This window comes from Papilio polytes, unplaced genomic scaffold (assembly GCF_000836215.1).
Source record: "Papilio polytes unplaced genomic scaffold, Ppol_1.0 DF821511.1, whole genome shotgun sequence".
NCBI lineage: Eukaryota > Metazoa > Arthropoda > Insecta > Lepidoptera > Papilionidae > Papilio > Papilio polytes.
In genome coordinates this window covers 161,565-175,899 of record NW_013527693.1, presented here as the reverse complement: position 1 = coordinate 175,899, position 14,335 = coordinate 161,565, and the positions used below count along the sequence as shown (strand labels likewise).

The 14,335-nt window shown below is 34.1% G+C and overlaps 1 protein-coding gene across 1 annotated transcript; it reads left to right on the top strand.

Moving 5' to 3' along the window:
* Positions 1-11,975: 11,975 nt before the first annotated feature.
* LOC106108413 lies at positions 11,976-14,334 on the top strand (the record flags this gene model as incomplete). Its single annotated transcript, XM_013289578.1, has 1 exon — positions 11,976-14,334. A coding segment is annotated over exon 1 (1,923 nt), but the record flags the coding sequence as incomplete, so codon positions are not given.
* Position 14,335: the final 1 nt, after the last annotated feature.

Here is a 14,335-nt window from a genome sequence, read left to right as displayed (position 1 = left end):
AATCGCTATTGTTTAAACATTTGCTTTAGAAGTTGATTCAAAAAGTTAAATTAACATGGAGTTACAGAAAAACAAATGAAAGGTAAAACAAACATTTTTCCAAAACATTATGCGTTTCAGTTTGGACATAGTAAAATTTATCTAAAAAGAGGTCATGATTTGTTTATTGTGTAGATCTTACTAGTGTTTTTTATAACATAAGATGGCAAACGAGCAAGCGGCCACCTGAATCCGCTACCGCTGCCCATAGACATCTGCAATTGTAGATGCGTCGCCTACGCTTATCCGAGGGAGAAGGAGACGCACATAAAGAGGATATTTCCTCTTCCTATGCATCTCCTCCATCGTCAAATCCACTTCCCCTTCCCACCCTCTCATAAGAAAAGGGTGGTAAAGAGAAAGGGCCTTAAATTAGGCCTCCGGCACCACACTCATCAGACGAAATACGGCATTGGTTCCATTTCACGCCTGTCTTCTGTGTGGTCGTGGTATTACACCGTTGTTAAACACGATGTTAAAGCGGGCACTACCACTGTTATAAATGTTAAAGTTTAGATGGATGGATGTTTGTTAGAGTTTCTAACGTAGATCTAGACCATTCTGGAAGACTCTATACTATGTATTCTACTTACTTTTGTTTATTAAATCCACGCGGACGTTGCCGAGGGCGGTAGCTAGAAAAAATAATAATTTGTTCATGATAATATTTGTAGTCAACAAAAAATCCATGATAAAAATCATAAACAATTTTCTTTATTCGATTGTACTTGTCGTTTCCACTTTATGAATAGTTTTATTTTTCCTTGAAGGTTAATATTAAATTCTCAGAGCTATTACAATGTTCTTTCCGAAGGGGCGAAGGCGAAGAGGGTAATAAATTTTTATCTCCGCCAGTGAGCAGACGCCGTAGCCCGATGTAATCGTCCGGAGGAAACTGTTGATATTACCAGAGACCTTGATATTGCTTACTTGAGACGGCGTTGAATGTTTGCACAGAGTATTTAATAGGTCTTCATATGTTATGCTATAAATGTAATCTAATATATACTTCAATACTAATATAATAAAGCGTAAACACACACTAGTTTATGGCGTAGAATGCCAGCAATCACAGCACATTTTTGAATAATTTTTTCTTTAATAAAAAGCCATACTCTTACAACACGCTTTAGGCTATATATTAGTAAATAAATTGGAAAAACCCTTCATGTGGAAAAGGGACCATAAACTACAAGCATACAACATTTAGGGTGGGTTGCACCATATCGCCGGTTACCGTTAAAGTTAAAATTATCTGTAACGGTAATATTTGGAATAACTTTAAAATTTACTAAGGGTGAGTTACATTAACTAACTATAAACCTTAACCAGCACATTCCCGATGGTTACGTCTGCGGATGTTCATGATATTCGCTACACCAGTTTTGCACTGGTCAAAATGACGTCATATTTGACACTAATCATAACCGCCCGATTTTGGGCGGTTATAGTTAGCGTTACGGTTAGTGTCAGTTCGGTAGTGTCAACTGTCACAAGCTCTTATCTTCAAAAGTACAAATAATTGAAAAAGTAATGGAAAAAGAAAATCTCTACTATTATCCTATACGTAATCCAGAAGAATAAAGTCTCGCGTGCTCGGAAATAATGGATTTCCAAGATGGAACTCGAAATTTGGCCAAACATTCAGTTTGGACAAATTTCGAGTGTCTAAGGCCATAGCAACAGCGCTTGTCCCTTTTCTCTTATTTAAAAAAATGTCCTCCATAAAAGGACAATTTATAATATGCATTGACAGGACAATTTATAATATGGAAAATAAATAAGATGCATTTATATTTGTATAATTTTATTGCTTCATTTTTGGCGCTACATATTTGAGTAGTAAAGTAAATACAGTTTCAATAATGGCCCAAACTAGTTTATTTTCTCAAGAGTGCCATTTTCTCCATCTCCGTGGGCAAAAAGTTTATGTCACTATAAAATACCATGCGTATGATACATAAATGTAATCGGCGAAACATGAATTTCCAAACATTTTAATTTACGTAAATGTCATTCTTGACACCAACTTGACACTTTAGTGACATTCAGGTTTAAATGTTTCCATTGTAAAAACGAAAAACACATAAAACCTCTGTGAGAATATGTTTTTGCACTTGTAACCCTATTATAACTTTTACGATAACCGGCGATTTGATGCAACTCACCCTAAGGAAGCAAGGTTATTATGGTAACGATAATTTTGACTTTTGCAATTGAAAGTTTGACAAATATAAAAATAGTAAAATAATGTTTTTATAATTTTATGCGTATGAAGCCGCACGGGAACAACTAGTATGAAGATATTGCTTATATCGACTAGGTAGAATTATTTCTCATTGACCTATGTTAATTCACTTTTATATATACAATAGGGTCAGGACATAATATTACTAATACTACCAATGTAAATAAGTATATAACTACATTTAAAATTAAAACTTTATCAAATAAGGTGGTTAAATTTAAAACTCCATCAGTCCAATACAACTATCAATTACTGGTACTTACCCTAATTATGGCTTATTACCGTAATTAAATTTTCATTTTTATTTCATAAAAAGTTTTATGAAATAGGGACAATAAATATCTCGTAGCCTTCATTATCTGATGTCAATATACCGCTACGGTATCGTAGGCGTCGTAGCATTCATTACGCGCCATTAATGCTACATCTCACGCTCGTAGAGGCTTAACACTGAATGTTAAGAGAATACAGGAGGGTCGTTAACTGTAAAAATGTTAATTAAAATTTAATATTGTTTTTATTACTATAAGAGTCACATAATTATACTAAAATATATAAGTAAGAATAGCGAATAAATACGAGTTAATCATTTTATACTTTTATTCATCCCGTTGAAAGTTTTAAATATTTATGAGATAAAAGTAATTTCTTCCAACAACAATTAAGTAATCTTTTATTTTCCTTTTATCTTATATAATCCTTTATTCTGAAATTATAAATGTTAAAGTTTAGATGGATGGATGGATATTTGTTATATTTTGTAGCCTAAACTGCTGAACGGATCTCGAAATTTAGCATAGATGGTCTAGAACACATTTGCTACTCAGTTATGTTTTTTTTTCAATTCCAGGCGGGGAGAGTCGCAGACTTAAGCTAGTAAGATATAAATTAATATAAAGTCCTTCTATGTGTACGTCAGAACTACTGAATGAAGGCAATTACTGAAGGCGAGCGAACCATGAATTCGCCGCTGATTGCTGACCATTGTCGCCACATTCCATTGATTGGCAGGACCATTCTCGAAACTTGAAAGCTGTTAATTTAGGTTACTTCATATGAAAAAATCTGGCAAAATCAAAACTGTTTTATACTAGCTTTCGCCCGCGGCTCCGCCCGCGTGGAGTTCAAGAAAAAACAAAAGTTAGTAGTAGCCTATGTGTTCCAGACTATCCGCTATGTCTATGCCAAATTTCATCGAGACCCGTTCAGCCGTTTAGGCTATAAACGCTAACAAACATCCATCCATCTATCTAATCTTTCGTATTTGTAATATTAGTAAGATATTTAGAAGTTACAACAAAACTAATCATGCCAATAGATGATTTTTATTAGGCATGGTCCTATTTTTGGTATCTGGGGGAAATTTTCAAAAAGATACCCTTCCTTTTTTGGGGAAGACATGATTATGTGAGGTTTGCATCCAGCTACCCCTAGGTTTGGTGGCCAGCCTCTAGTGCAATAGGTGAGGGTTCCGGTTTCTCCGTGGAACTCACTGGAACTTGGCAATTAGGGCATGGTCTTAGCGAACTTATTTTTTTTCACGATAAAATACCATATATAGTTGTCAGTAATGAATAAAGGATGTTACAATCTGAAGACATTTTCGACTTAAAAACCTACTACAATGTAACTTCATGTTTGCAATTATATAATTACCATATTCCTTAGAACTTTTTACTAAACTGGAGTTATATTGGTACGTTTTATTAGCAAATGTTGCGTGTGATTGTTAAATAAATCTTATTAGTGTAATACTATTATAGTAAATCCTATCTGGAACACTGGAGGTGTGCTGGTCAGAGGTCACGTTGCATTATACATATAAGTAGATTAGTGGTACACACATAAATAGTGTTACTTATTACGTTATAATGTTTTAAAAATTTCACCTATTTTGGTTAGTTTATCTCCGATGAATCGTATAAATTTTATTGTTCATAAAAAAAACGTCTCTGAGGATTAACGGCCAGTGACAATTTAAATAATATGGCCGCTAAAAATGCTATTAAAACTGATTTTTCGTGGTGTTTATGATTTGTTTAATTACTCAGTTAGTCCTTAATACTGTAAAAACTAAATAAGAATGAAGGTAAAACTATTTCATGCCTATTTTGCTACAGCGCCATCTATGTACAAGCTAAAGAAATACTTTTAAAGCTAACATTCGAGCCAAAACGTTTTTCAAGCGGCAAGCATTTAGATTGCTTTTCCCTACCTGATAAGAGATGGCGCTAGTAGTTCCTAAACTTTTTGAATTCCGCTTTAAACTTGGTGCTTAGATTTCCGTTAAAATAAATGATAACGCAAATAATTCTCGATTGAAATCAAATTAAATTACGATGGAATAATAATATATCATGGGAAAATAAATTAACACGTTTTTCTTTTTTTTTCAGGTATGTATCAACTGCCAGACACTATCACTTTTTTAATAAATTAAAAGTTCATTCATTTTGAAAATGAATCATTACTTAAGAGGTAAGTATATTAAATTAACATGGAATTAAGTAATTTTTTGTTTAATTCGAAATGTTTGAAGCATTCGTAAAACGTTACATTAGCAAGGTTACAATTACTTTAGAAATTTAGAGTGGAAATTACTCTAGCTATGTTGAAACGTAAATAATGTTGCTGGAACTTAGACATTTTAATTGTAAATTACTGTAAGGTTATAATTTAAAATGAAATTCTTACTTTAATTTATTGTAGGTACAATTTTGTGACAGATTTCAATGAAAAAAAATTATGAAAACAAATGAATAATGACTGATTATGGATTCATGATTAATTTTATTTACAGATTAGTTACATTTATTCTGGAGTATATTACAATTTATCAGAAAGGATTAGAAAGGAAGATAAAAATAGTAAAAAGTTTTAAAACAATATAAAAATAAAAAAATGTATTTTTCAACTTTCCAGCAGTAGTGTTACGGAATGCGACGACAGATGCCGCCCGTGTTAAAGTTACATCAAATATCAAGGCAATTTAATAATGTAGGTTGTTAAAAAGCAATTTGTTAGAAAGCAAATAACGTTCGCGTTTATCTTTCTAATAAAACACGTTAGAATATTGTAGTAAAGTTCTCAAGGTTTTTAAATAACAAGAATTTATACTTTGGAAACAATGTTTTTTTATTATTTACAGATTATAAAACAAAGATATAAATCATAGTAATATTATAAATGCGAAAGTTTAGATGGATTGATGTAGAGTTTGAAGCCTAAACTGTTGAACGGATTTCGATGAAATTGGGTATAGATGTACAGGACAGTCGGGAAGAACGTATAGGCTACTTGCTTTTGTTTTTTTTTTTAAATTCCAAGTAGACGGAGTTGCGAGCGAAAGCTAGTTGTAATAATAAAATAATTATAGCCCAATGAATTGTTAATTTTACTTATCGTTAAGGCTCAATTATTGCTATATTTGTTTTTATTTTATAATATAAGGTGTCAAACGCGCAAGCGGCCACCTGAATTCACCGAAATGAAAAGCGACCACTGCCCATAAACATCCGCAATTGCAGATCCGTTGCCACCCTTCATTGACACAGGAGGAGACGCACATGAAGAGGACATTTCCCCTTCCTATACATCTCCTCCACCGTCAAATTCACTTTTCCTTTCCATCCTTTCCTCTTAAGAAAAGGGTGGAAAGGGACTAAAATTAGGCCTGCGGCACCACAGTCTGTTTTCTGTGTGGTCGTGGTATTACACCGCACGAGCCGGTCCATTCGAGCGAAGATGTTAAAGCGGGCTCTAAGACTGTAAAAATTTGATGGATGCCTATATAAATAACTAGCTGTTGCTCGCGTCTTCGTCCCCGTTATGATAAAAAATACAGCCTCATAGATAAATTACTTTGCTTATGGTAAAGGATTTTTAAATCGGCCCAGTAGTTTTAGGTGAATCTTATTAGATTGAATCAGTGAAACTGATCTATTGATACAAAATCTTTAGAGTAATAGTATAGATAATATATTCCCACAGAACAACAAAAATCCTGGGTAGTATCACTTGAATCATACCCATTGAAATATAGTTAAAACAATTCCAGTGGTTACACATAAATCCTGTGGGTTTCTGTACCACTTATAACGTCTCTTATTGTACTTTTAAATTTATGCTTTTGTCTAATAAATAAAAATAAAAAAATTAAAATTATTAGTAAAGTGCACGCAAATCTTTCTAGTTTTGCTCAACTGTTCAGAAATAACTATAAATTAATTAATACATTGTGTTCATAGAGTCAAACCAACTACACAAGTTCAGTTATAACTGAACAGTCGAATTGTTCAGATAAAACTGTCCGTAGTGGGATTAATTCTAATGGGAAATATATTGTTAATAAAAAAAATTTGAAAATCGGTTCAATATCATTGAAATTTCTGGCGCTTGCATATAAATAAAATTAAAAAGGATATTAATAAATTATATTATTTTATTTACTTTCAAATTATATTGTAACCGATAAGCAATTAAATATACACTACTGTAAAATGTGCTGAGTTACATTCTGTTTAAATAAAAAAAATATATTGATATTATCAATTCTAAATCAATTAATCAAAAAGCGAGAGCGTTTATCTCGTAAGTGTTTAAGTGGTACTCATTTTTACACGTACGTAATAAAATCGACGCAGGTTTCACAGGCTGTGTGGGGCTGCGCGCGCACCACCACACGTTAGGCCGGTCACTTCGCCGGCAGTGGCCAGCCGGGCTCCACGCTTCCTTCCTTCCCGCGTAAACATTGCAACTCCCCCCAAAAACAAAACACGACACAGCCCTGGCTGGATGCATTCCGACTTACGCTTTGTCTATTAAAAAAAAGTTGACGCACGTCACAGATAACCACAACTGTCACTTTTCGCTTTCGCGCCTTTCTGTCAATTCTTTCGAAGTGTTTTTCTTTTAAAAAGTTTACGTGTGTTACTTTATTGTAAACGTGTTAAATTGTTAAGGTGTTTTTACGTAATTATAGTTTTATAATTAAATAATTATTTAACTTTTATAATTTAAGGCTGTATGTCATCGTGTGTGTGAGTATGGTGTAGATAAAAGAAATATTGAGATAAGAATGACATCAACTTACGTAAGGTTTGCGGCGGCATCTGTTAGTTGCCGGTACAAAGTACAAACATAATTTAATTACTAAGAAATATAATTTTATAGGCTATAAGAGGAGCCAAATAATTTAAACAGTCATTAAACATATTAGAGAAACTTTTTAATTAAATGCATATATAATATTAACCATGTTTTAGTCCTTAGACCAGTTTTAATTCATTTCTAATTATCAAAAGTTGAGGGTGAGTTTAGAAACATTAGTATTAGATGTCTATTATAGAAATTTGAGTACTTTAACATATGTTAAGTAATTATTACCGCCTTTCAAGTAACGAGTCCCTTATTATACGTAACTTGCATCTTATTTCCATAAGTATTTTTAACAACGGCCTGTCTCTTATTTCTTCGCTCTACTTTATCTTTTTTATAGTAAAAGGGATAATATATTCGTTCCTTTACAAACCCTTCTTACGGATCTTCAATTATTTCCTCAATCTCTATTTTATGATAAACATAATTCCCTTTATTAAATTACCTTCTTAAAAAAAGTAGAGCTTTTTAGATAATCGCTTCCACGGCCGAAACACAAATAGTTTTGTCCTTTTCACTCCCTTTTAAAAAGTAGAAAGAAAAGCATTTTGTAGTCACGTTTATGTTTCCTTTTTCATTTTACCATCAAAAATATAACCATTAAGAAAAGAAAGCATTTGTCAATGTCAGCTGGCGAGTTAACCGACAACTTTATTGCTTCTCAAATTTGTATTGACAATGTTGGCAACATACGACAACACGTTTTAGTTGTGTAAAAATATTAATGATTTATGTGCTAGAAGTTATTATTATTTGTTTATTATATGCAGTCGTTTTAATATTTAACTATCTGTTCCCGTGCGACTTCATTCGCATAAAATTATGAAAATTGTTTTATTGATTACATTTATCTAATTCAATTGCAAATGTCAAAATGACATGACATGATAACAAAGTATGGTAATTTTACTTCCTTGATGTTGGCAGTAACTTATGGCCTCTTTCCCACATTAGGGTTTTTATCCAAAATATTTACCCCCTAAGTTTAATGGCATGAAAATTTATAGCCTAAAGCGTGACGTAAGTGTAGAGCTTTTTCTTAAAAAAAAAGAGTTATTCAATAATATGCTGTAATTGCTGACATCTTAGGCAACAAAGAAGTGTGTGTTTACGCTTTATTATAATAGTATAGAGTATAGATTAGTATAGCTCATATTTTAAGACCAACATCGCACTGTTTTTAAGACGGGATTAATGCAAGTTTTCATTCTGAAAATGTCTGGAAAATGTTCCAGATCTCTACTTACATTAAAAAAATATATAAAATACGGACATATAAGAAGTTTGACTAATACTCGTATAATATAGTGTAATATAAGTACTAAGTAAAAATACTTAGTCTATAGTAAATATTATTTTAAAACATTTTCCGTGCATATTTTGTGCGAGTTCGGTCGGCTTAGTTCCCTGCAATTTTGACGGCTTATCTATAAGAGTGTGTGGCTACTGAATCTGTGTGCTTTAGGTATTTTAGTTTTTAATATGTAGGTTTCATGTGGATGTAATATATTTTTAATTACTGTCTGAAATATAATAACATTTATTTTAAGTTTCGTATCTTACTATATTTAATATTTATTATATTGAAAAGCGTTACTAATCGTACTTCATACTAAAATTATCAATGCGAAAGTTTGGACGGATTGATGTTTGTTACCGAGTACCACCAAAATGGCTTAACGGATCTTGATGAAATTCGGCATAGATAGAGCATAGTCTGGAAGAACAAATAGGAATCTAAGTAGATTATTAAATTCCGAGCGTAAAGTCGTGGGCAAGTCATCTTACTAATGTTATAAATGCGAAAGTTTAGATGGATGGATGGATGTTTGTTAGCGTTTGTAGCCTAAACGGCTGAACGGATCTCCATTAAATTTGGCACTGGTTTAGAGCATAGTCTGGACGAACACATAGGCTACTTGTTATCCCTGGAATAGTTACAGTTCCCGTGGGATGCATTAATTTATTTTTTTAATGTTTACTCGATCATCCAGCAACGGTTCAACATATCTTATTTAAATTTGGCACAGATATAAAACAAAGTCTGGAGTACACATGGGATAAGTTTCATCCCCAAGAAATGTCCGGTTCCCGAGGGATACGTAGCTTTTTGTAATTTTTATAGTTTGCATGTTTTCTAATACCACGCGTACGAAGTCGCGGGCAACAGCTCGTGTGTATATAAAAATATTGACCGCATCGATAACATTAATAACTCACAGTTATTCACTGCCGTCGAAAATATAAACATTAATCAACACATAACAACAGGTTTTATTTGAATAATTATGTACTATTTCACGTAGCGTGCTAGAAATTACCGCAATCCGTTTAATGGGGTTGTTGTACAGAAAGCAGTATTACGAAGCTACTAAGAATAGACAATATACGAGTATTGCCATAGCGGACTTTTCTATAGTACTTTTTAAGATCTACAATTCCTTCATACATCCTTTTTATATCCCTCTAACACGAAAACTATTGATTAAAAAATATTGTGTTTTTAATTTCGGGGTCCAGTAATACTCTGTTTATTGATAGTTCCTCATTATTACTAATAATAAAATATGGCCTATATTACAAATAAATTACCTGTCTAATGCTGAAAGAATTTTTAAAATCGGACCAGTAGTTTTTGCGTGAATCGAATAAATACATTAATCATATACACGCAAAAATTCAAAAATATGAATCCTTGTCTTTACAATAGTAGTATAGATTGGTCAATGATGTTATCAATAAATATTACCACCAATTTTAAATAAAGAACTGTTTGTAGACGGATCGTAACTTCCCGTAGATGAAGGAAAGGCAGTATGAAAAATCATTCGAGAAAACATACAATATACACACAAAGGATGTTTTTATGTACAGAGAAAGAGATTTTGAGAAAGTTTTCTCTATACGATATAGGTTTAATCTTGAAATAAAGTTACAAAATAATCGCTAACATTTTATAAGAAGTTAAATTAATAAAAAGTAAGAATTTGAGAGTTTAAGTTCTTTGTATCGCAACTTTATATGTAGAAATATGAGATGTGGAATTTATTGAAAATAATTAGGTACTGAAATATTAAATTATCATTCCAGAAAAACTTTTAGGCGTATATTTTTTATATAAAAGACGAGTCGTATGTATGTCTGTAGCACTTTAAATGCTCGCCTTGTGCACTTTAATATGCTTGACTTAAAGTTTTTACTAATGACGTCGTTAAAAAGGAATATTTTATTTTTTTTTAAGCACGTAAAGCTTTTGAGGGCGAAAATTACTGTTTTTTCATCTTATTGCAAAGATTTAAAAATAATGTAAGAGTATGTTTATAAATGAAGTATTGGTGTGTATGAAGACGGTACAGGGGCTAATAGCAAAGAGCTTCGACTAATATCTCGAGTAGCTCTCGCAAGACAGTTGGATTAAGGGACTGCAAAAAGCAGGTATTTTAAAAACCGCACGCATTGCACGGTTCCTGTTTCTGCAGCCCTGCCAAGTGGTTGTGTGAGTCATCAGATTCTGCAGCCGGCGGTATTCTAATTTTTACATCATATGTTTTATTTCATATAAATGTAAGTAATCGAATAAATATATATGCGCATGAAATTAGTTTAAATAAAACTTGTTTTACTTATCAGGCCACATACTGAAACGAATTTTGAGAATTCGCATTGTAAATGTCGCTTACAATCTCCTAGGTGTTAAGATTTTAGTCGAATTTGGAGTTAATGCGTGGCCTTTGAGACGCTGTTCCATTTTAAATGCCGTTTCAGTATATGGGCGTTCAAGAATTTAATCAAACGGTAGTTATAAAAAACATAATGTAAAAATTTCTTGAATGTTTTTTTTATTAATGAAAAAAAACACACATACTCAGATCTGTAAAAATCTGTAAAATGGATAGGTCTTAAAATAGACGAATTGCAACAGACTAAACAAAAGAAGTAAATAAATAAACAATTAAAAATAACTTTCAATCTACCATCCCTCTCTTCAATCATAAGTCATCAATGAAATGATAAACAAAGGCTTTATGAAGAGCTTTTCAACCCCGCATGCCATTGTTAACCCTCCGATTGCCTCAGCTCGGGGGTGAAAAAGGTCTAAATAAAAATAAGAACTAAATACTTTCTCATTTCCTATATGAAGCCTTTGTCAATGGAACTGGGATTGTGACGTGATTAACTTTTCTTTTAAAAGGAGAATTAACCCACAATTGTAATGAAATGTTACTTCTAACTTATTAATTTTTTAATTTAGATTTCTTTTAAATCTTTATAATACTTTTGATGTGAAACCAACTGTAGGTCTGGTAGCATAATATAGGTTTAATTTTTCGCGTAAAACCTACCACTAATATGAATAGTAACTATATATAATAAAGAGAAAAAACTCAAAAACTACTGGGCCGATTTTAAAAATTCTTTCACCATTAAAAAGCTGCGTTATCAGTGAGTACCATAGACTAGATTTTTTAACATGTGGACGAAGTCGCGAGCAACTGCTAGTATATTTACATGTAGATGAAATACTTGCCTTCGGGCTTGGGCACAAACAAGTCCGTTAACCCGGCTTAAGGGATAATAGAGCTCAATTCTTTACTGTCTACTTAAGCAATTCTTCTCTGGCGCGTCCACGTCGCGGGGGTGGACATCACATCTTCCAGTAGGCCGGGAGGTGTAGATGACTAAGTTCAGCAGAAGGACCCAGTGCTGTGGGGTATAACATGGCTCCCTGCCTAGGGATACAGGTGAAGACCTCAACGGTGGTGATGGCGAAGTTGTTTTCGAAACAGAAGTCGGCAGATCCAGCGGAAGGGGCGAGCCTTGTCATAAAGGCGTAGTTTCTATGACCTGGGGTTGAAAGCAGCAATTCCAGTACTTGCATAAGGACAAGGCTATAGTAGCTTAAAGGGCTTATGTAAGATAACCGTGGGCGCAGTCGACACCTTCGGCGCGACGGCCACGGCACTGCGATGACGGAAGGCAACGGGATACCACCGTCATTATTTTCCCTAGTAGTCAGCACAATGAACAGTACAAGGAAAGATATGGCCCCGAGTCCCCGGCGTCCCTTAAATGGGACAGGGGTGCTAAGAATCTCCGGAGGGAAATCTAACAAATTAAATAAGACAAGGATAGGAACATGGAATGTAAGAGGAATGCGACAACCCGAAAAACTTCCAAATATTATTAAGGAGATGGATCGCCTAAAATTAGACATCTTAGGTCTAAGCGACACAAAATGGCCAGGTCAAAATAAATACCATACCCCAGAAGGAAAAATTCTTTATTACTCGGGTAGCGACCAACAATTTGAACCATATGGTGTTGGGGTTCTAATGAACAAAGAGACTTCCAGATATGTGACAAATTTTCTCCCGCTATCAAACCGTGCTATGCTTGTCCAGCTGAACGCATATCCGGTTAATATCAATATAATAGTTGTTTATGCTCCGACTGCCGACAAACCTATAATTGAGATCGAAGAGTTTTATGGGCAAATAGACACACTAATGCAGCAAACAAGAAAACACGACATAACCCTTTTAATTGGTGATTTAAATGCAAAAGTAGGTTCAACGTCAGTGCCAGGAGTGACGGGCTCATATGGTCTGGGATCGAGAAATGATCGAGGTGATATTTTAGTGGAGTTTTGTCAGGATAAAGAACTTACGATCACCAATACCCTCTTTAAGTTGCACCCGCGCCGCTTATACACTTGGACGTCACCGAGACATAATTCTAGCCATATAATGCGGAACCAGATAGACTACATCATAATAAACCGTAGGTTTCGGAACTCTATTAAGAACGCTGTTTCCTACCCGGGTGCGGATATTAATTCAGATCACAACCCTGTCGTTGTTACGCTGCAGTGCAAATTTAAGCACATGCAAAAATGTTCAAGGAGATCTGTAATTGATACTAAAAAATTGAAAGAGCATCACACTAGAGCAGCAGTATCAAACTCTATCAATCAATGGGCACAACAACAGCTGGATAACATAAAGTCGCCTTTAGTATCTTGGTCGAATCTAAAAGAAAAAGTCGCCGATATTTGTCACTCCTTATTGGCACCAAATCGCCGTGTCAAGAAACAACAATGGATGACGGCTGAAATTTTAGAACAGATGGAGGAACGCAGAATGTTTAAGATCAAAGATCCTAGTAAATACGCCGAGATTAACAAAGTAATAAAGAGGAAAATAAAAATTGCCAGGAATAACTTTTATAAGGACAAGTGTGATCGCATAGAACATCTTTTGCAGAAACACGATAACTTTAATCTTCATAAAGAAGTTAAGGAGTTAGCAGGTCTGAACAAAAAACCTAATTTCAACATACTGTGTGACGACCATGGCAGGTACCTTGTTGACCGGGAAAGTAAGAAGCGTATTTGGAGTGACTATATCATGAAAATGTTTGCTGATACTTCGAGAAGTATTAGTGGTTTAACCACGGATGATACCGGACCGCCCATACTAACATCCGAAGTAAAGCGAGCTTTGCGAGTAGCCAAAACAGGAAAAGCGCTTGGCCCAGACAACGTACCTATTGAAGTTCTCAAGCTTTTAGAAGACGATTATTTAGAAGCTATAACGCGTCTCTTCAACCAGGTCTATGAATCGGGTATGCTTCCTGAAGACTGGCTCAGGTCGACGTTTATTACTCTTCCCAAAAAAGCAAAAGCTAAAAAGTGTTCAGAGTATCGTACGATCAGCCTTATGAGCCACGTATTAAAGGTGTTTTTGGCTATAATTCACGATAGGATACGACCACTATGTGATGAGCAACTTGGGGAAAGTCAATTTGGCTTCCGGTCAGGTATGGGCACCCGAGAGGCACTGTTTGCCCTGAACGTACTGGTCCAGAAATGTCAAGATATGCAGATTGACA